Source organism: Leptidea sinapis, chromosome 13 (genome assembly GCF_905404315.1).
Source record: "Leptidea sinapis chromosome 13, ilLepSina1.1, whole genome shotgun sequence".
In the NCBI taxonomy this organism is placed as follows: Eukaryota; Metazoa; Arthropoda; class Insecta; order Lepidoptera; family Pieridae; genus Leptidea; species Leptidea sinapis.
This window is the reverse complement of record NC_066277.1, coordinates 10,417,727-10,441,820: the sequence shown is the minus strand read 5'-3', so window position 1 is coordinate 10,441,820 and position 24,094 is coordinate 10,417,727. Positions and strand designations below refer to the sequence as shown.

Here is a 24,094-nt window from a genome sequence, read left to right as displayed (position 1 = left end):
AGCATATTTTTTTTAAGAAAATAAGGGACAAGACGAGCAATGCAGTGCCGCTCAGGATTCTTGTAAAAACCCCAAAAAATCTGAATGGCACTACAACTGCGCTTGTCAGAGACATAAGATTTTAAGTCTCATTTGCCCAGTAATTTCACTAGCCACGGCGCCCTTCAGACCGAAACACAGTAATGCTTACACATTACTGCTTCACGGCAGAAATAGTCGTAGTTGAGCTTTAGTCCGACAGTACGACATAAGTAGTATGAAAGATTGCTTGCTTCGTATATGCAATCTGTAGACTGTAGTAAATTAACTTTCTAGTGCTATAAACATATATTTAGGTTCATAATGAGATGATGATATGATATGCACGCCCCTGTTCACTAGAGACATTAGCACGGCAAGATCTATTTCGTAGAGATAGATTATTGTGACATTACTTTAGTGCAGCTCATCGGTTGGTGATTCTCGAGTGGTTTTCCGACCAGATGATGATATTTTAATACAAATGGTGACCTGGAATGGTATGGCTTGCCGTCATCAACAGATAAAATCTCTCAATGAAGGTGTAGTAAACAAGTATGATATTACTACATATACGAAAACACTTTTAATTGTAAATTGTGCTTTATTCATCAAAATAGGCTAAAAATATTATTCTAAGTTCTGTTTTTAAATGGGAATTCAGGGTGCTTCTCTACGCCTCCGAAAAACCCGAAGTCACATATACGTCCGGCCTCGCCGCGATCTAGAGCGCGTAACTCCTTCATCTCACTTTCACTCAACTCAAAGTCCCAAACAGAGATATTCTGAAACAAAGGAAGACACATAGTTTTAAATGTACGAACTGCGGTTCAAACAACTTTGAGAAATAAGCTGAATCTATAGAACTTTGTTATGAGCTGACGTCTAGTTTTATTTAGATTGAGTAAGTAAGCCATTTTCTACAAATTCTAATCTTGTTGCAGCAAAATTGTATCGTATTTTGTGACATTAAGGACAAGACGAGCAGGACGTTCAGTTGATGGTAATGCAGTGCCGCTCAGGATTCTTGAGAAACCCAAAAATTCTGAGTGGCACTACAATTGCGGTCGTCACCTTGAGACATACGATGTTAAGTCTTATTTGCCCAGTAATTTCACTAGCTACGGCGCCCTTCAGACCGAAACACAATAATGCTTACACATAACTGCTTCACGGCAGAAATAGGCGCCGTTTTGGAAGCCACAATCTAGCCGGCATCATGTGCAAAGGAGCCTCCCACTGGTATCGTGACAAAATACTATAAATAGGTAAATAAAATCTCTCCAGAAGCCATAATGATAAGTTACCATGACTAAGGTTTCCAGTAGAACCTTTTAAACCTGATTCTCCAACTTGATAAAAAGTATTTTTAAAAGGGGGCAAACGGGCCAGATATTCACATGATGGGGAGTGGTGAGGCCATGGAAATCCAGCCTTTAAGGTGGGTGAAAAATTATAAAAAGCATAAAATATTGATTTCAACTAAAATAAACTATTTCGCAGCATAAAAGTAAATCAATGGATCTGTGATTGTAAATGATTTTATATTGATTAATGTTAATAGCGTGCGACCTAGATACTGCTGTGAACTGATTTACGTTGACTTTGGACATTGGATACGGATATATATGGATGAATTATATACAGATACTTAAACCATCCGTTGGATGAAAAGAATTTTGTACCAAACAAAAATGTATAGCGATATATATAATATAAGACTATATTATATAAAAAAATTGTTTTAAGCACTGAAGTATTCCGTTAGAAAGAATTTACATACAAATTCAAAAGATCATCTCTAAAGAGAATGCCAACGTTAGTTTGACTATTTTTATACTATTATAACAATTGAGTTGGCAGGTACATGACCTCATCTGTTTAGTAAAATATAAGCCTTATAAACTCTTTGGCCTTACCTATATCAATATAAAGATAATTTTATTGCAGACACGGTCACATAGGGTAGTCCGCGAGAAATCTGCTTTGAATTTCAGTGGATTCTTTTATAAATTGACAGAAATTTTCTCAGAAATCCACTCGCGACAGAATATTTGCATCATAAGAATATTGACTAAAAGAGCAAGTCTTTACATTTTTTACTGGTTATTTTACATCAAATATAGCCCAAGCATATTCAGGGCTTCAGTATTTGTAGTACGCTATTTATTTATTTTACAATTTTTGAAAAACTTACAGCTAGGTTAAAAAATTAAGTAACATACTTTGTTACAGAAGGACAATTAACCATATTATATTGTTTCTATCGGTTGTGGGGAATGCGGCTGCCCGCTGCACTACATAATGTCGTACCTTAGATACGTCTTAACCTCTTCTTTTAGCAATTCACGCCACTGACCTGTATAAATACCACTGGACAGGCTGTTCCATATGTTTTACAACAATATTTATGTGCCTATCTGAAGCGCCACCCGCGAGCGTCCAGAGAACTAGTTTTGACGTATAATACAAATGGCTGCGATAGAAGCGTTTAATACTCTGAAGTATTTTTGCATTTTTTATACTTCAGGAATAACCGTAATAAAGTACAAATTTTATTTGTAAATAGTTTTCCTATCGATGTTTGTTTAGCTGGGGTTGTCATTACTGGTTTTAGTACTGCAGACTCTCGCTAAATGGCCAACAGCGCCAAAATGGCGAATATCAAACAGGCACAAAAGCACTTTGACAGCCGCCAGTCCAGTGGTAAATAGTAGAGGTCAGTGAATTCACGCACACTAACATAAAGTGTCATACAAATCGCGAGTGTAAGACGTACCTTATCACGCACAGTACAGTAGTATTATACTGTTTTTATTGGTTGTCTAACAGCAAGAGACTCTATCTAGATGAATATCTAAGTGTCGTACCTGTTTTATTCTCGTGGGGTCAGTGCTCTTTGGTATGACGGCGACGCCGTGTTGTAGCAAGTATCGCAACAGAACCTGAGCCGGCGTGCGGGAATATTTCTGGGCTATCTTCTGAACAGCAGGCAGCTCTAGCTGGTTAGGATATACTCGTCTGAAATGTGAATAAATTAAAATAAAATAAAACATACTTGGCTACTAAATCCAGGATTATGAATCGACACGAAACTTTTCAAATATTTATTTTTTCAACTAAACCTTTGTCTATTCTCCGTCGGTTTACTTACGGTTTTACCCGAAAATGTTGTAGCTTACCCAGTCTTTGAGGCAAGTAGATCAGCAAGTGCTCTAGAACCAAGTGGTGAATAGGCTACAACAGGTATTCCTAGCCGTTTAGCAGCTTCTAGAAGGGGTGCTTGCTGACACAATATATGGACTTCAACTTGAAGACACTCCGGTTTTGCTATAGCAGTCAATCGCTTCAGCTGTTCTTCGTTTACATTAGACACACCCAAATGTTTCACCCGCCCAGATTCCTTCAACTTGAGCATTTCCTGTAATTCATCATTGATATATAGAAAGTAATAGTTCAGTTATTATTAAGTTTAATACAAATATCCGGACGACCGAGCCTTGCTTGGACTTTTATGAATGTTCAAAACATGTTAAAAAAAAAACTAATAAGACATCTGGATTCGAATCGGGGTCTTCTGCTTTCCGGATCACCCAATGTCCCATCTGAGTTATTATAGTCTTGTATATAGTGGCGAAATTTACCATTGTATTCTAATGTTATTGTAGCTGTTTCTCATTAAAACACGGATAAAACTACATTTTTTAAAATTGAAACCTAGCTAGATCCGTTTCCGAGATTCAGATTATATATATACAAGAATTGCTCGTTTAAAGATATAAGATATACTAATATAGTAATTATATAATGATAAATGAATTGGAATTCGCATCCGAAGTAGTATTTTCAAATGATTATCTGTTTTATCCTTGACACGAAACGTTCCAAATACACTGGCAATAAATTTGCAAGACGATATTAATGTCTTAATGTAATTGCTTTTATCGCATCGTATCAGATTTGTTGCTAATTATTGTAGTAAATAATCTTAACCAAATGCTTATGAATAAAATTACGTATTTGTGTTATCGGTGACGGCGGATAACGGCTTCTTACTACTAAGTAATTACCTATTTTTTCATATATATTTCTCCGGGACCCCATATTTTATTTCCATACACAGTGTCAGTACTTGTAATATTATTAATTTTAGTCTCCAAATTGATTAACTCTCGCTGAGTTTCATTATTTTCTATTTTAATTATTTTATTATCTGGCTTGATTTTCTTATCTTTCCGTAATACAATTATGTTACGCTGACGTTCACGTGTTTTTTGTGTTTTTTTCAGACCAAAAAATTTGTTGAAATTTTTTATAAGTGCACTAATATTTTTCATACCCTGGCGAAGTCTATTTAATTTATTAATGCTCCCTATATTTTGTACGGATGAAAACTGAGATCCGTTAAGATCTTCAGACAAAATCTCCAAGCTATGACTCGATTCTGCGTCATACTGACATGTAAAATGCGTTTTAGATTTTATTGGTTGAGATTCTCCTTTAATCTCATGTTTAGATTTATTTTTAGCACGAAATTTTGTAACAATAATTTGTTTCATATTTTACGATAATCATATTTCTTGGGCTAGTTATTTCTGTTTTATGCTAATGAAACGATTTAAAAATGCATGTAATATTTTTGTACGTATTTCGCATAACTCCTTTTATTATTTGAATATATATTTTAGGCGAGGTTGCTTGCCGAATGTTAGCTCCGCCCAAACGTATTATACTCATTACAGAAGCATCTAATTGGACCTGGTTGACATTATTGTAACTAGTTCGTCGTAGTTCTATACTGTCAAGAGAATTTTCATTGCTTTGACGATTATAATACGTTTCTTCGTTAGGAATATTTTCCAATTTATCTTCTCCGCCACAAATACAAGGGCAAAGGAATATTGGTAAAATGTATTTTGTGAAGCGGTTTCCGGGAATATTTATTTCTTTTTGCCACTCAAGCTCAGACGATACTTGTCTAATATTTTGAATTGATTGGAGTGACTTTTCAATTTCCAATTGATTTCTCGACTTGGCAAGTTTTGCAATGTCTTCTATTTTTTCTTTCGATTTATTACATTCCTCAGTATTTGGTATTTCTGTAGAAGTAATTGGTGATCTATTTATTTTCGTCCATGAAAAGTGATCACGACTGCTTGAATACTTGTTCGATTTTTTCACACAGTTTTCCTCACTTATGGTCGTTTTTCTTGCGTCACTATCAGGTAAGGTTACTTTTTTAGTTGATATGGGATAGCTACACTCTTTGTATATTACGTGGTCATTACAAATTATATGTTTTGTATCGTTCAATGTCGCTACATCGTTTATGTTACTGTCATGAAATCTTATGCAATGAATTAATGATACGCCCATGTCGACAATATTGTTGATAAAGATTTTAAGATCACTGAATAAATAAATGATTTAAATTTTGTTCGTAGTTACATATTGCAAAATGGATTATTTTATCAAATTTGATGTTTTTTATGGGTTGTGTCAAATAACGTCATAAAAAGACAAGATAGAGGCTAGAATAAAAAAGTACAAGACGAAAAAAGATCTTACTCGGGTAGGATGTACCAGTAGGTATATACTTTCTCCTCTTTTGATATTTTAATTAAAAAGTTGATAGATAAGATGTTAAACTAACATAAAACCATTATACAATGAGGAGCAAATTAATTAAAAAATAATAAATGCCTCACTGGTATTTGGATTGGATTTGGATGGATTGGACTCGAGTTTGACGTAGGTACCTTGCTAGTGTGACAGATGGCTCTGTCTAATGCTCGGTCTTCATTCGCTACATTAGTCGGTGTCAGCCAAGGTAGGTTTGTAACTACATACATAGTTATAGGTGAGATGTGCTTGAGTCACACACGTGAGGAGACGAGAGGCGAGAATGGGGCCCCGGCGGGAGGACACCGATTCCAAAAATAAAAATTTGAATGTTTGAAATTCACGCATTAGTATGTGTGAATTTCAAAGTGTAATACAAATCGCGAGTGTAAGACGTAGCTTGTCACTCACACTAAACTAATATTCCTGGCCAGTTTTTATCAGTTGTCTAACAACAAGAGACTATCTAGACTTATAAAATATCTAAGTTTTTTTGTTATGTAATGTCAATGTAAAAAACACAAGCATATGTAACACAAACTTCTTCGTTTTTATCATACTACTTTGAATGAACTACGCAAATCGCTCGGCATATTAAGGACATAATGTGACGCCACTCACACTTCAGAAATAAATTTTAACTCGTAATATATGTTATGTTTGACAACAAATTTTTTATACCTATTTGAAGCGTCACTCGCGAGCATCCAGAGACCTAATTTTGACGTATAATACAAATGGCTTCGAAGGAACGTCTAAAGTATTTTTGCATTTTGAGTTAATTTTGTGCGTTTTCCGTGCTATTTATACTTCAAGAATAAACGTAATACAGTACACATTTTTTGTTAGTAGTATCCCACCCTTTATCGATTTTTGCGGAGGTTGTCATCACTAGTTTTAGTACCGCAGACTCTCGCTACATTGCCAACAGCGCCAAAATGGCGAATATCAAGCACAAAAGCACTTTGACAGCCTCCAGTCCAGTAGTATATAGTAGAGGTCAGTGGTAATATATAAAATGAAATTTTATTTGCAAGAAACATTGTAGTTAGGATGTTAACATAATATTATTAAAAATACAATATTTTTCGTCAATCGACATGCAAAATATGTTACAGAGTTGTCTAACTACCAACACACTACTGTTATATTGAAACATGACGGATTTCACAATTCTATAATTAATATTAATAAAATTAAAATTTAACACCCAGAGCGAGCCGTGACGTCATTGATATTTCAGTCAACATGGACGATTGCCGCAATTAAACCTACTTTTATTTTATTGAATAGGTATCTTCTTATTAGCCTCAATATTTTATCAACACTGAGACATTTTGTAGAATCCTTTCGTGTTCAGTTAGTCAGTTTAGCTGGGCTGTTTACACACTTAGCCTCTTGATTGGGCCATTGTGCGTTTTTAAAATGTCTTCTGGCTCCAACCAGCCCAGATCATTCCAGAAGTCTAGCAGTCTTTTTAAGTTTCTGCAGGCATCCGGAAGCGATGCTGGTGATTGGAGTAGGTATTTCTGCCCGTTGTTCGGCCACCCTCTGCCTCCATGCATCCTCTGCACAAGGGGCTGTCTGTTACACCTATGATAGACAGATGCTTGTTCAAGGGACAGTGACTGGTGATTACACCTACAATTGTACGTTTATTGTCCCTGTGTAGTCTCATCAGGTTGCAGGCGGTTTCCTTTCGTATTTATTAAAATAATTATTTGATTTATATTGTCAGAACTTGGTGACGGAATACCCATAGCCAATATAGAATTAATACTATACATACCTTCCAGGTGCTGACAATATCAGTCGTGAGGTCCACTTTCATGGAACCGTCAGGGTTTTTTGGATGAAGATCGCCGGGAATGTGCTCGAACGAGAAGGGCGTGTGCATTAAGTACATGTCGATGTAACTCAGTCCAAGGTCACTGAGGGAACCCGAAAAATATTCATCAACTACATCTGGACGATTTCCTGCAACAAAGTCAGTGTTAAATCAAAACTTAAACTTACACTAAAAATGCGAATTACAACTCTTTTTTAATTTGTAATTTGCCCTGTACTTTCCCCGGGGCATAAAAGAATAGGGGAGTCCCAGGCCCATGGGTGTCGTAAGAGGCGACTAAGGGCTTTTTAGAAGTGGGAGTGTCACGCAGCCGTCTTTTGACGTCAGCACAATCGGGCCAGACTCGTCCGGGTTAATTACCACACTCGCACAGAATACCGGCGTGAAGTAGCGGCCTAGTGCCGCTATGTTTCGCATAGGTTAGTGTCGAGGACCGGAGGCCATTTCCCCAAAGAGATAGTACCCCAGGAGGGTACCGGCTCTACCAGAGTCGGAGAATCCCTCCCCGAGCACTCTAGCTCGGGCTGCCCTTCGTATTCTGGGGAGGGCACAGTACCGCGCATGACCAAGGACAAACGAGGCAGTAACACCACGGCACCCCGCTCCACACTCAACGTGGACTTTTGCAATATCAATGACCGCGTCCGCATCTATGCGTGTGTCTACAGGTCCCATAGTGGTAACGCAGAAACCGATCATCCCATGGGCTGCGTTCAAGCGGCAATTGACGACGTGCTTGCACAGATCCCCTCCGCTGAAATCGTAGTCTTGGGTGATTTCAACGGGCACAATGCCGAATAGCTTGGATCACGTACCACAGACTACGCAGGGCGATCTGTGCAGAATTTTGCATTGGCGTACGATCTGTCCCAATTGGTTGAGTCGCCAACGCGGCTCCCGGATGTGGATAGCCACATGCCGTCCTTATTAGATCTTCTGCTGACTACACATCCCGATGGTTACCAGGTCATTGTCGACGCCCCTCTCGGAACGTCCGACCATTGCCTGGTCAAGAGTGTAGTGCCTATACGACGCCCACGTCGCAGACCACCAGCGACCCGCCGCGTTTGGCACTACAAGTCAGCAGATTGGGATAGGATGCGTTCCTTTTTTGCATCCTACCCTTGGAGCAGGGTTTGTTTCCCTTCGGATGATCCTAGTGCCTGCACCGTTGCAGTAGCCGATGTGATACTACAGGGCATGGATATTTTTATACCAAGCTCTGTAGTACCGATCGGTGGCAGATCACAGCCCTGGTTCGATGCTTCAGTTAAAGCAGCATCTGACTGCAAAAAACAGGCGTATCGAACTTGGGTTGCGGCGCTGGGCACAAAGGATCCGAACTGCATAGTTCTAAAGAGGAAATACAACCGTGCTTCCAGATTTTTTAAGCGGCAAATCGCCCGTGCAAAGTCAAAACACGTCGTCAAAATCGGCGAGCAGCTTTCCAGTTACCCGACCGGAACACGCATGTTCTGGTCGTTGTCGAAAGCTGCCCTTGGTTACTTCAGCCAGCCGTCCATGCCGCCGTTGCACATGAGGAATGACACACTGGCCCATACGGTAAAAGAGAAAGCCGATCTCCTGTGCGCTCTTTTCGCCTCCAACTCGACTCTTGACGACAACGGAAAAACACCGCCGACCATCCCGCGGTGTCAGAGCTCTATGCCTGAAGTACAGTTCAGACAGAAAACTGTTAGGCGAGCTCTGTTTTCGTTGGACGTCAGGAAGTCGAGCGGGCCGGATGGCATTTCTCCAATCGTGCTTAGAACGTGTGCCCCTGAGTTGACGCCGGTGCTAACGCGTTTATTCCGGCACTCTTATTCCAAAGGCGTAGTCCCTGACTCATGGCAGTCAGCCCTTGTCCATCCGATCCAAAAAAAAGGAGACAGTTCGGATCCGGCAAACTACAGGCCTATTGCTATTAACTCCCTGCTCTCCAAAATCATGGAGAGCATAATTAGCCGTCAGCTCTTGGTATACCTAAAGGGTCACCAGTTGATCAACGACCGACAATACGGGTTTCGCCATGGTCGGTCGGCAGGTGATCTTCTGGTATACCTAACACATAGATGGGCTGCGGCTATTGAAAGCAAGGGGGAAGGCCTGGCAGATAGTCTGGATATAGCGAAGGCCTTTGATCGTGTATGACATAAGGCGCTCCTCTCTAAACTTCCATCATTTGGGCTTCCCGAGAGCTTGTGCAAGTTGTCCTCCAGCTTCCTCACTGGGCACAGCATACAGGTCGTTGTCGACGGACATTGCTCGAACCCGAAGCCCGTGAATGCTGGAGTGCCCCAAGGCTGTGTGCTATCTCCTACGCTGTTTCTTCTGCATATCAATGATATGTTGGACACCTCCAACATTCATTGCTATGCAGATGACAGCACTGGTGATGCCGTATACACAGGCCATGCACGTCTCCCTCGGGAAATCGTCGACCAGTGCCGGGAGAAACTTGTGTCTTCTATCGAATCCTCTCTTGAGAAGGTCGCGGAATGGGGTAAATTGAACCTTGTCCAATTTAACCCCCAGAAGACTCAAGTTTGCGCGTTTACCACTAAAAAAACCCCATTTGTCGCATCACCGCTCTTCGACAACACTTCCCTAAAAGCCTCGCCTAGTATCGGAATACTGGGTCTCGAAATCTCGAGCGATTGCCAATTCCGTGGCCATCTGGAGGGCAAAGCCAAATTGGCTTCAAAGAAACTGGGCGTCAATAATAGAGCACGGCAATACTTCAAGCCGGCCCACATTCTAGCGCTGTACAAAGCGCAGGTCCGGCCACACATGGAGTATTGCTGTCATCTCTGGTCTGGCGCACCCCAGTATCAGCTCGATCCATTTGACCGCGTGCAACGCAGAGCAGCTCGAATTGTCGGGGACCCAGTACTCTGTGAACGGCTGGATCACTTGGCGTTGCATAGAGACGTCGCTTCATTATGTGCCTTCTACCGCATTTATCACGGGGAGTGTTCCGAAGAGCTGTTTTACTTATTCCTGCCGCCGAATTCCACCTTCGCACGACACGCCACAAGTTAGGATATCATCCTCACCATCTGGATGTGTGGCGGTCCTCCACAGTGCGGTTTACAAGGAGCTTTCTTCCACGTACTACAAAGCTGTGGAATGAACTTCCTTGTGCGGTGTTTCCGGGACGATACGACATGGGTACCTTCAAAAAAAGCGCGTACACCTTCCTTGAAGGCCGGCAACGCTCCTGTGATTCCTCTGGTGATGCAAGAGAGTATGGGCGGCGGTGATCACTTAGCATCAGGTGACCCGTACGCTCGTTTGTCCTCCTACTCCATAAAAAAAATAAAAAATTACCAGTGGAAGGCTCCTTTGCACAGGATGCCGGCTAGATTTTGCGTACCACAGCGGCGCCTTTTTCTACCGTGAAGCAGTAATGTGTAAACATTACTGTGTTTCGGTCTGGAGGGCGCCGTAGCTAGTGAAATTACTGGGCAAATGCGACTCAACATCTTATGTTTCAAGGTGACGAGCGCAATTGTAGAGCCACTCAGAAATTTTGGGCTCTTCAAGAATCCTGAGCGGAACTGCATTGCGTATCAATTACCATCAGCTGAATGTCCTGCTCATCTCGTCCCGTATTTTCATAAAAAAATGAAAACTTCTTTAGCGGCGTTGAGCACTTTCCTTGGGATGTGTATAAAATGTTAAACTCGCGTCAAGACATGTGACCTGACCGAAGATTCGTAAGAAAATTCGTTGAAATTATGGATGAAACTTGATTCCTTTGAGAGATAAACTTTTTAATGTATAATAATTGGAATAGTTCTGAGGTGTGTCAAATATTTAAAAAATTAAATTTTTGTGTACGATAGCGCAATAATTAATAACTATTGTACTTAACCTCTTAAATGCTAGTACTTTTATACTGATAAATAAAGATATTCGTGCGAAATTATTCCCTAACCATTCCAAAATATTAAAAAATGCACAACGTTAATGTTCAAGATAACACTTCAGCGGCAACCCGTTATTTTTGTTTTGCAACTATATTATGAACATGTTTTCCTCAATTGAGTTGAAGTTTAAGATGTCGGCAAGTAACGATGACATTAGATTTTTATGAAAAGAGTGACCTGGATGGACATCAAGGATCAGGTCCACATTAAGGAACTCTTCATCTATCAATAGTACAAATACGAACTTCTGTGTATGCGTGTGCGTGGAAGTGGGGATATATTTGTCACCATAACTGAAGAATATATAATGAAGAAAAATAACAATGAAGAATATATATATGTACATGAACATGGCTACTGTGCTCAAGGTTGGCTAACTCATGAGCTAACTACTCAAAATGTTTAAAAAACCTTCCTCGAGAACCACGCTATCCATTGGTGATATCAGGATGAAAATCGTTGCAGTAGTTTATGAGTTTATCGCGAACAGACAAACAGACAGACGCGGCGGAGGACTTTGTTTTATAATATGTAGTCAATGATGTTCTATAGGTATAGACAATGCACGTCATACATAAGCAAAGCCCAAATATGCAAATGACACCATAATAAGCTTCAAATGCGTTCTACATTTCTGCGTTTACTGCAGTTGCTTAAAATATTATTGGTCAATAGGCAGCAATGGAAACCCTTTTTCAGTTTAAGCTGCGTATTTTGAATTTAGAACCCGATTTGGACAGTGACATCAGTGGAGTAGCAGTTAAGTATTTTTTTAGGCCAAACGAAAAAGAGGGTTGCTATAAGTTTTATGGAGAATTTGAAAGTATGAGACTATGGGGAAAAGTGTGTTTACATTGTCTTTAAGCATACTTTTGCCGTTCCGCTACCAGACTGCGAATGATATGTCTATATGTATAGAATATCATTGTATGTAGTGATTACTTTTGGAGCCCTAGTCTTTTTTATGGAAATGAGAGAAAAGGCGACGTTAAGCTGATGGTAATAGATACGCCCTGCCCATTATAATGCAGTGCCGCTCAGGATTCTTGAAGAACCCAAAAATTCTGAGCGGCACAACTGCGCTCGTCACCTTGTGTCGTAAAATGTTAAGTCTCATTTGCCCACTAATTCCACAAGTTACGGCGCCCTTCAGACCGAAACACAATAATGCTTACACATTACTGCTTCACGGGAGAAATAGGCGCCGTTGTGGTACCCATAATGTAGCGGCCTCCTGCAATGTATGCAAAGGAGCCTCCCACTACTCAGAGAGTACTTGTTATCACAGTACAGTAGTTAAGTTACCTCCAGGCGGCAGCTTTGTGACGATAAACAACTGTTTTCTTTTTTCTTCGTTGTCGCCAATCCATCGGCTGAGAGCTCTACCGAGTCCTTTTTCATTTTCATAGGCTCGCGCTGAGTCAAAGTGCCTGTAGCCTGCATTTAATGCAGCATCCACAGCTTTCTCTAACACATCCTCGGATGTCTGCAATTTTAATTAGGAAATTGTAGTATTTTGAGGTTAATTTTTATGGCCCGTGGGGAGAATGTTCAAAGTACTATCTTCACGCCTCAATAAGGCTATTGGTAACCCAAGCGCTGACAGCTATTTAGGTCAACGGATCAGCCTAGCTATCCAACGTGGAAATGCTGCCAGTAAATATAGTTATAAGATTTGTTTTGTTTGAAATAAAGTATTTAATAGAAAGGATATAATATATGTACCAGCTGACCCGACAGACGTTGTTCTGTACAACAAAATACTGTTTTTTATGAATTTGTCATAACATCAAGAATTATTTCGTAAAATATGCTCACTGTTATTATAATGAAATTGTTTCACAGTAGAACTGTCCAACCGTGCCTCAATTAATTATATCATAGAAAATATGTCCATACAAAACAAATATTGGAAATAAAAATAATTATGGGTTCCAAATCGAATTTTATTTGTTTATATCTAGCTATCAGATAAGCTTGCTCCTCTCGTCTTAAGTCTTATCATCCTAATATTATTAGTATTAAAGATATATTATAGCCTCGCGCCGTTACGTTTCGAATATTTTGTTTAATACAATGGATGGACAATGAAAGTCACAAAGAACACTGATTGCTAGCTCTACCGGTACCTTTTCCCACGACTTGCATACATAACAATAAGACGTAGTATATAGGTACATTGTGCTATTGTTTAAACACTACTTAACATACTTTTGTGTTTAAAATATGAAGAGAAAGCATTTATCATCATATACATACTTATTAAATGAATGAAAGAGCTTAATAATAAGTTGGGCAACGAACGGGGCTTGTGGTGCCACGTCGACCTGTTATACTTAATGAATCATTGTATTTGTTGGATTATTACTAATTGTGACAGTAATCACGACCATCATGTCCAAGAAGCATCCTTACACAAATATTGAGTTCAAGGTCTAACGGTTGATCATCCAATATACGATAATTCTTATTTATACAATTAATTCTTTATTACATTTCATAAAATAACTTATATTATTTATACACAACTCATATATTGGATGCAGCACCTTACTTACTAATTTGTTATGGATATGACAGCCACCGTAAAATACGCTGTTAAGTTTCTTGTATGTTCTTCTCACGAGCTCAACTTTTTACGAACATATGGTAAATTGAGTAATTTAAAAGAAATATTTATAGTAACGATTCAAAAGCGCTTAGTTTAAGCCTAAATGAATAAAGTTTATTTCACTTTGTTCGATGTTTTTTTGTCGTATTGTAGGTAGTGACATGATCCCGTTGATGTAGAAATTTTTGGTTCTGATAAAAAAAAACGCGACAATTACTTTTGCCAGTCCTTTCTAGATATTAATCCAACTCTGTCTTAAGAATTTTAATGAGACCGATGGAAATCCGTGGGAGCAGGGATAGGTACGTATATGGCGGAAGAATTAATACCTACCAGCAAAACTCTCTAAATTTTATTCAGTGGTTAAAGATGTGTGATATTCTCGTTATGAAAGACCGCACATATTCTCTTGATCAATTTCGCCCAATTTCTCTCAAATTCTTGCTTTAATCTCATCACATCTTTGCAGTAGAGATCCGAACCGATGGTTCTGCCCGGCATTAAAAGCTCATAATGAACAATGCCCTTTCTACACCACCATATACATCCCTCTTTCTGGCCACAGTTTATAACCCAGGTTTGCTTACAGTGTCTGAAGCCTGACTGATCTTTGGGGTCGTCTTCTTTGTTACGTTATATTCTTCTCGTACCTAATCCACTTTCCATCACAACGTATCAATCTCATCAATCAATTGTTAAACATAAAAATAAATCTTTCTAATATGCTTCTTAACATGCCATATGCAAGAAATCTATCTGACATCCAAAACAAGCATATACAAAAACTTAATTCATTATACATCACTAGTATATAACTAGTACACTTTTTTAAATTCGTCGGTGAATTGTATGCAAAAGTGTTGATTGAAAGAGTTGTGAATGAAACAGACAAAAAAGTATGGGATGCACAAGCGGGATTTAGAAAGGGAATGGGATGTACGGATCAGGTCTTTTCCTTGCGGTGCATAGCAGAAAAGTTTTTGGCTAAAAACAAAAAGGTCTATTGCGCCTTCGTGGATCTAGAAAAGGCCTATGATAGAGTGGTGAGGAATGAATTGTGGTCAGCATTGTCCACGAGCGGTGTGAGCAGTATCCTCATACGAGCATTGCAATCTCTTTATAGAGATTCTAGTGCTTGTGTAAGGATAAACGGGGCATACACTGAATGGTTTAATATCGAAAAAGGTGTTAGACAGGGATGTGTAGCGTCACCGTGGCTGTTTAATCTGTTCATGAACAATTGCTTGACAGGTTTAAAAGAGAATGACAGTGGGTTGAGAATGAATGAGTTACTCGTCAAATGTTTTCTCTATGCTGATGACCAAGTATTACTTGCATCTTCGGCCGAGGAGTTGCAAGAGATGGTAACTGCTATGAATGGAGCTTTTGGTAGAAAGGGAATGAAGATGAATGTAAAGAAGACGAAAGTGATGGTGCTTGAAAGAGATGAGGTAGTGACAGACTGCAATATTGTGATTGGAGATGAAAAAATTTAACAGGTGAATGAGTTTGTGTATCTGGGTTCTAAATTTACAAGAGATGGAAAGTATGAGAGTGATATTGAAAGAAGAGTGAATGCAGGAAACATGGTGAATGGAGCTTTGCACTCCTTTATGAACAGTCAGAAGGTGTCTAATAAGGCTCGCTTGGCTGTGCATGAGGGGGTGTTGGTTCCAACACTCATGTACGGAAGTGGAAGTTGGGTATGGCAGAAGAAACATGAAAGCAGTTGAGATGAGAGCGTTGAGAAGTATGATAGGAGTTAAACTGAGAGACAGAATAAGAAATAGTGAGATAAGGAAACGTTGTGGTCTGAAAGAAGATGTTGTGACAAAAATTGAGAAAGGTATGCTGAGATGGTTTGGACATGTCGAGAGAATGAATGAAGAACGATTGACGAAGAAAGTGTATAAGGCCAGTGTGAATGAAAGTGTTGGAAGGGGTAGACCTAGGCGGACGTTTCAAGATCAAATCAGGGACGTCTTGAAAAAAGGCCAGGTCAAGAGTACCCTAAACCGGAGCATGTATGAAAGGAATAATGAAAGTAGACGAAGCGAAAGAAGTATGTAAGGATCGTAGCAAGTGGAAAGAAGTGGTCTCTGCCTACCCCTACGGGAAAGAGGCGTGATTTTATGTATCTATGTACACTTTTTTACAATAATGTAAATTTATTAATTGACCTAAATAAGTTTATTAAATCATATATATTGACAAAAGATAGAATGTATCTATCTCTTTTTTATAGGCGACATATTGCTAAGTTATTAGCATACTAACCACTAAAAAATACACCACATGTTATCAACCTGGTTCACCAAAATATCAGATGTATAAAATTAAAAGAACTTGAAATAGAATTGTTTTTAAATAACTTTAATATTGATATAATATGTTTCATAGAAAACTGGTTAAAAAGTTTTGAGTGTATTTTTAATTTAAACAATTACCAGGTTGGTAGCTTGTTCACGAGAACCGCTGCAATTCATGGAGGTTCATTAATTTAACTGAAGAAAAACTTAAAGTATTAGAATCGAAATGATATTGTCTGCCTGTCTATTGAGCGGATAATTGAGCTAGCCTCAATTGAATTAGAGCAATTCATTGTTGTATCTGTTTATACACCACCCTGTGCTAACTTTGAACTTTCTGAGAAAGTGATGGATGAAGTTTTATTCAAAACCACAAAATCAAATAAAAAACTGCTTGTTTGTGGAGACTTTAATATAAATATTTTAGAAAATAGTGCTTTAAGTATTAAATTATTAAATCTATTTAAATCATAGAACTTATCCAATATGTTCATGGAACCCACAAGAATAACTTCTACTAGTGCCACATGTATTGATAATATTTTTACAAATGTGAGGGCTACTAGTAAAAACATAATTAGTAAATTAGATTCGAACCACTGTGGTCAGTTAATTCAGATTGAATCTTTAAAACCCAATAGAACTAAGCACAAAATAACTTTTGTGCCAGTTACATCAGACCGCATAGAAAGAGTGAGGGCCACCCTTGTTAGAGACCTCTCATTTTTACATAATACATTAAAACCAAATGAAATGTATAATTTATTCTTTAATAAGTTCTATAATTTAATAAATTCTATTTTCACTCCTAAATCGGTCCTCAAAACTGATGCAATAGTTTTAGCGAGTAGGCAACAGTTGAATTACACAAAAACAGGCAAAAATTGTACGATTTATATGCGGAGCGACAATATAACTGTAGTGATGACTTCAAAAGATATGTTCAACAGTTCTCTAAAAAATTTAAAAAGGATTGTACTATTGCCAAGTCAAGGTATATATGAGATAAAATAATAAATAGTTCTAACGAGATAAAAGCGACTTGGAAAATAATAAATGAAGAAGCCGGAAGGGTGACCCATAAAATATCCGAGTTCAATTTTCTAAACATTCTTTACAGATATACCTGTTACCACTACAAATTCGTTCTCCGCTCTTTCACTATTGAAAGACAACATTTTTGAATGTGATAAAATCTTTAAATTTGATCATGTTTCTGGCTCTGATGTTATAAAAGCTTTTAAATCTATTAAAAATAAGGCGACAAATGATCTTTGGGGCATATCAGTTAAACTTGTCCAGACTTTGATTGATATTATTGCGCCTGATTTAGCTCTAATATTTAACAATTGTATAGAATGTGGTGAATTTCCTGACCTAATGAAACATAGTAAAGTAGTTCCACTGTTTAAATCAGGTTGTACCAGTGACGCTACTAATTATAGACCAATATCTGTACTACCCACTTTTAGTAAAATTTTTGAAAAGTTAATTTTAAATCAATTGCTTCGTCATTTTTTCCATAATAATTTATTGCACTCCAAACAGTTTGGTTTCACCCAGGGTCGTTCAACTACCGATGCTGGTATTGACTTGATACATAATATATTTGAAGCCTGGGAGGAGTCTCGTGATGCACTTGGCGTCTTTTGTGACTTATCCAAGGCACTCGATTGTGTTGAACACGAAACATTAGTTAGAAAACTTCACCATTACGGTATTAAAAATAAAGCATTGGACTTAATGACATCCTATTTAAATTGTAGAATACAAAAGGTGGATATTAATGGAAAGAGGTCCTCTGGATCAACAGTTAAAATGGGGGTTCCACAGGGCTCAATTTTAGGACCTTTTCTATTCCTTATTTATATAAATGATCTCCCTTATATTGCAGAGGATAAATATCAAATTGTGTTGTTTGCTGATGATACATCACTCATGTTTAAAATACACCGTTGTATACCAAATTTTGATGTTGTTAACAATGCTTTAACTAAAGTTGGTTTGAAGCTAATAACTTGTTACTTCATGGCAATAAAACGAAATGCATTAAATTTACTTTACCTAATGTTAAGCAAGTGTCAATCGATATACAGCTTAAAAACGAGAAATTAGATATAGTTGATACCGCTGTTTTTCTTGGAATAACGCTAGATGCCAAACTCCAATGGGGCCCTCATATAGAAAATTTATCAAGTAGACTAAGTTCTGCTGCATACGCAGTAAAAAAGATTCGTTCCTTAACAGACATTGAAACTGCAAGATTGGTTTATTTGAGTTACTTTCACAGCATTATGTCATATGGTATATTATTATGGGGTAATGCTGCTGATATTGATTCTATTTTCGTGCTGCAGAAAAGAGCTGTTCGGGCAATTTATGGTATGGGACCAAAAGAGTCGCTTCGATCTAAATTTAAAGATTTTAAAATTATGACTGTTTCTAACCAATATATATATATGAAAATTTGGTGTATGTTCATAAAAATGGCAATAAATTTCATAAGGTATATGAAAAACATAATATTAATACTAGAAACAAAAATACACTGTTAATGCCCACTTCTAGGCTTAGTAAACTCGACAAGTCATTCATCGGTAATTGCGTTTGATTTTATAATAAGTTCCTGAGAACATAATGGAAATGTCCCTGCACAAGTTCAAAGCCTATATTAAACATAAAGTTATGGAAAAATCATATTACAATTTAAAGGATTATTTAGATGATAAGAAAGCATGGGTATGAATTGCTCTAAAAGATTTGAGCTTTAGTTACCCTTAATTATATATAATAGTATTTATAATTACATATATAATACATATATATGTATGGATATTTACATGTTGATTTATTTATAATCGCTTATAAAATGCTTACAGAATACCTTTATTGATTTATGGTGTATGTGGATGATGCAGCTACTGTACTCAATAACTTTTGTATTAAGTTACATTTACTTTTTTGACTTACTCGTGTAAGACATTGACTATTTGACGTTTGAGTGGGTTTGTTGCATCATTTTACATTTTACATATTATATTGTAATTGAAATGATCTGTAAATCTTGATATAAAAGAGTGGCAATGAGTTTCTTGCTACTTCTTCTCATTAGCTCAACCCTTTACGAAGTAGCGGTATAGATTCAATAAGTAAAATATTTTATTTTTTTGACATTCATTAGTGTCATTTCCGTGACCTACTTGAATAAACTGATTTTGATTTGATTTTAATACTTGTGTCGGTACTTCCTATATTGACCTACGGTTGTCAGATTTGGTCAATGGGGATGTATATACTAATAAGCGGGACTGCCTAAGTAAAAAAAAATAGTTTAGTGTGAAATGTGCAGTGAGATTTTAAATAGTAGTAATCACAATAAGGCGATTGGCGACGAAGTATAATCCGGCTAAGTGAAAAGTGAAAGCGAACAGTTGCTTAAAATTCGGCTATCTCCGTTTTTTTACAGGATTATAGACGGCATTTGTCAATCTATCATTGTTTCATATAATTGCTTACAATCACATTTTTCTTAGGGAGTTTCGCTAAGCTGGACTTGGCCGCCACTGAGATAGAGCCATGAAGATCAGTAAACTGAATATTAATAAAACACATCGAATGAGAAACATAAATTTAAGAAAGAAAACAAAAACAAGTAATGTCACTTATGCTATACGAAAACATTAATGGACACAAACTTGGGGGTACAGACAATTGCAGTAAATCATTACAGATTCATAACCCAGAAATCTAAAAAAAGACACGGGGAAGACAACAGAAGCAGGAAGATTTTTGACAGGTAGAAAAACAAATGAAAAATTTGGAAATTATAAGGTTATTCAGATTTAAATGAATAACATCAGACTGGGTAATGAAGAATCGATTACAATTAATGTAAGGTCCTTGAAGTGCGGAGTGAATAACTTTGTGAATTGTAAGTCATCACCATAAAAAATATCATCAGACCTACTCGAAGGTTAAAATAGATAGTTGATTAGTGGCAAATTATTTAACTGAGTCATCACCTCCCTTCAATTGAACGTAGTTATTGTTATTTGATTGTATACTTGATTTATTGATGTCATAAGAATATATTTAATTTTGTTTTTAAGGCCAAAGTTATGACTTACTTATTATTTATTCAAACCTATTGTTACTTAATTTGTATAAAAACTTTTGCCGTTTACTTAAGAGATTCAGATATATTTTTTTTATATAATTTTATTCACATAAAAAGAATTCTAAAGGAATCAATTTTGAGAAAATAAATGCCTTTTATGCCTTTTATTATTTTCATTGCCGATGTTTAAGGTAGCAGTAGACTTGAGGGATTGGATATCTATTTTAATTTATAAATAATTAGTACTAATAATAATAAACATATTTATTTCAGGCAGCATTGCCAACAGGCAGCTTCTACGGTGTCTAGTGAATACCTACCAGCGTTGAGAAGTTAAATTCCTAACATAATGCTGACAAGACACCATTTGGTTCTTTAATGTCCATATTGTTATTAGTTACAAGATTTCTGTAAAAAAATTTAACAAAATAAACCTTTTAATTACTTGACTTTGACTTTAAAGAAGTTGGTACTAATTATCTACCAGTGCGTACAGACTAGACGGTGGCAATAATACACTGAATTACCAATTGAGATGCTACAAGCATAAGTCACTGATTTATTGGTTGATATTCGCTTTTGAAAGCGTTTGCCATGTTTATTAATATCAAAGAGGATGTAAATACTAGGTAATAGGAGGCGGGGCTGCCTAAGTAAAAATTTAAATTTAGTTTAGTATGAAACGTCCAGTGATTTGACATAAGTTTGAAATAGCAGGAATTACAGTATGACGATTCGCGAGGAAGTATAATCCGACTAAGTTTGAAAGCGAACAGTTGCTTAAAACGTAGTGGATTTCGGCTATCTCTGTTTTTTACAAGATTATAGCCGTCATCTGTCAATCTATCACTGACTGCACGTTTCATACAATCGAGTGAATCGCTGTTTCTTAGAGAGTTTCGCTAGGCTGATTACTATAAGTAGGTAGGTGGTAGTCCAATCGATTTGTGTCTCTCTAGAATGTGGTCAAATGCAGGTGCAGGGTCTTCTTAGTCTATTCTCTGTGTTTGACTGTTACGTCTGTGGTTACGTCCATATATATTTATTCTTTTTACATATCTACCTATATAACCTACTTAGACTGTTTTTGGTTGTTGCTTTCAAAAATAATGTCGCAATAAAAACGTAAAACCACGTAATACTGAACCGGAAAACAAAATGTAAATATTAGATCAAATACTCTTGCCGTTTGTGTATAACCTATGTCAACCAAAAATTTACCATGTATCGATAAAATTGATACCACCAAAGATAAAGAGCTTCCAGACTATTGTCAAGCTTCAACATCAAGAGGAAGAACTGTCTCTTCCGGGGATTATGATGATGAGAGTGATACAATCTCATTTTGTGGTGAAGGGTGCAGTTGTGGTGCTGGAAATAGTTATTTATCAGATTGTTGCCAGAAGCCGCTCACAATTGTCGATTCAAAAGCAAATCTACACAAAACAAGATGGGACGCTTTTAAAAAATATATGAAACAAATGTTAAAGAAGAATAGAAGAGGAAGAAGGATATAAAAGAATGAGTTACACAATTAAAAAAGAGAAAACACTAAAGTAAGTATTTGTCTTATATCCGTGTGCCAACATATAATATTTAGCTGGATGTTCTATAACAACAAATAACTTTAAAACATCATCTCTGCTGTGCTCCAACTAGAAACCGCACTAGCTAAGAACTTTGCAAATTATATACAACAAACTGCTGTGGCTAATACATTTTTATAAGCTACCAACTATAGAACTTTTATCCCCCTTTTTCACGCCACATAGGTCTAAATTTAATAAACACTAGAACAATTATTATTTAAAAGTTTCTTGGTGATATATTCGATAATGACGAACTTTCATGCAAATTTCCACCCCCTATTTCAACCCCGCTAAGTCTTTTATTCGCGATAAAAGATAGCCTATGTCCTTTCCCTTGCTCTTGTCTATATCTGTAATAAATTTCAACGATTTTGATAAAATTTATTGTGGTTTAGTCGTGAAAGCGTAACAAACAAACTTACATTCACACTAATAATATTAGTAGGGATGTTGATGACTTACGACTCACAAACTAAGGCTTAAACGTGTCAGGGTTTATTAACTGATATATTTATCAAGAAATGATTGCTAAAAGTTCTTTTCACGTTTGAAGAAGGCCCCATTTTTATTGCATAAAAGTAAATGAAAGTTTAATGTGGAGGGTGACCCCTCTTGCCGTAATCACAGCCAACAGTCTAGGTACCCTAGCGGAATACGTTTCCAATCCGCGATTATAATATTCTTTAGCTCTCCGATGTTTTACGGAGTTGCTCGCACTGATTTCTCTCGTCATGACGTCGAGCTGGCCAATCTAAACGATGTAACCAGACCTCTAGTATAAACGCAACCACATCGGCAAACCCATGAGCGCGAGCGATGTCGTCTCTAAGAATCGAATAGAAACAATGTAAACATTATTGTGTTTCGGTCTGAAGGGCGCCGTAGCTAGTGAAATTACTCTGCAAATGAGACTTAAGCGTACCAGTTACCATCAGCTGAACGTCGTGCTCGTCTCGTCCCGTATTTTCATTAAAAAACCAAGAGTGAGAGTGCGGGTTGTACCTGAGGAACTAGATCTTCCGTTGTGTTGATGTGCATTTAATGTGCCATGCGAAATAATTTATGTTTGCCGAAACTATAACGGACCCCCACGATAAGATATGATTTCTTCTAGGCATGGCTCTGCAAAGTTCTCCTCGCCCATGCAGCTCCCGCAGATGAAGGTTTTCACCATACAGATATATCCTGGCTTCATCGGAGAAACTACCTATCCCAGTTGTCATGAGTCCACCACACGGAGCAACTTAAACCACGGACAGCTAGAAGACATCCATAAACCGATTTGGATATTTCTTACTTCTTCGAGGTTCTTCTTGAGGTCCAAACATCGTCCCGTAGTTCGGTACATAGGTTTCTCTCAGAACGAGGCCTTATTTTAACAGAATCCGTGTTTTGATATGGCTACCAGGTTTTTAAACTGTCCGAGTTGTCCACATTAACCTCTGAGCCACGAAGCATTGAGTGCAACCCCTCTCAAATAACACAATAATTTTGCCGAATTTTATCATTTTACCTATCCATCATGTTAAATACCGCTAAATAATGATACAAGTACTAAAAACGCCAAGAAAAGAAGATCAATCAACACTCTCACAAATGTAGTAAAAAACATTTTTAAAAACAGCCTCAGTCTTAAAATATCTTAAATATTAACATTTACTACTTTTATAACGTGTCAATAACAGAATCGAAACAAACGAGAGAGAAGAATATATATATATATAAATATATATTCTTCACTATCACACAAACATACACTAAAAGTGGAAATTTTCACAAGAATAAATTATTGATAAAGTTAATTACATAACAATATTTTGCGTTTGTTATCAAGCCGAGTTTAAACAACATAACTTACTTGCCAAGTTCCGAAGCCTACTCTAGGCATGCGATCTCCATTCTCCAGTTCGAAATATTCAGGCACTGACATTATTTATATGATATATTGTTAGTAATGAATATAGCCGGTGTTTTGAAACTTATTATTAAAAGTTGAAATGTCTTTGTTGTTGGACGAGTGAGCGCTGTTTGAGAGAATGCCTCGTTC

The 24,094-nt window shown here is 37.3% G+C and overlaps 1 protein-coding gene across 1 annotated transcript; it reads right to left on the bottom strand.

The window, feature by feature from the left end:
- Nucleotides 1-602: 602 nt before the first annotated feature.
- Nucleotides 603-24,094, bottom strand: LOC126967452 (aldo-keto reductase family 1 member A1-like). Its single transcript, XM_050811919.1, has 6 exons — nucleotides 23,906-24,094; nucleotides 12,727-12,907; nucleotides 7,430-7,617; nucleotides 3,201-3,439; nucleotides 2,889-3,039; nucleotides 603-803 (listed from the first exon to the last, which is right to left on the bottom strand). The coding sequence occupies exons 1-6, from the start codon at nucleotides 23,975-23,977 to the stop codon at nucleotides 654-656; spliced, it is 981 nt and encodes a 326-aa protein (XP_050667876.1). The 5' UTR covers nucleotides 23,978-24,094; the 3' UTR covers nucleotides 603-653.

Bases quoted from the DNA above. Each gene is read 5' to 3' on its own strand.
- LOC126967452 (XM_050811919.1), bottom strand. From the start codon at position 23,977: ATGTCAGTGCCTGAATATTTCGAACTGGAGAATGGAGATCGCATGCCT. The intron at 7,618-12,726 runs GTAACTTAACTA...ACTTTGTTGCAG, and splicing joins CACAAAGCTGCCGCCTGGAG to GAAATCGTCCAGATGTAGTT. The intron at 3,440-7,429 runs GTATGTATAGTA...GATGAATTACAG, and splicing joins ATATTGTCAGCACCTGGAAG to GAAATGCTCAAGTTGAAGGA.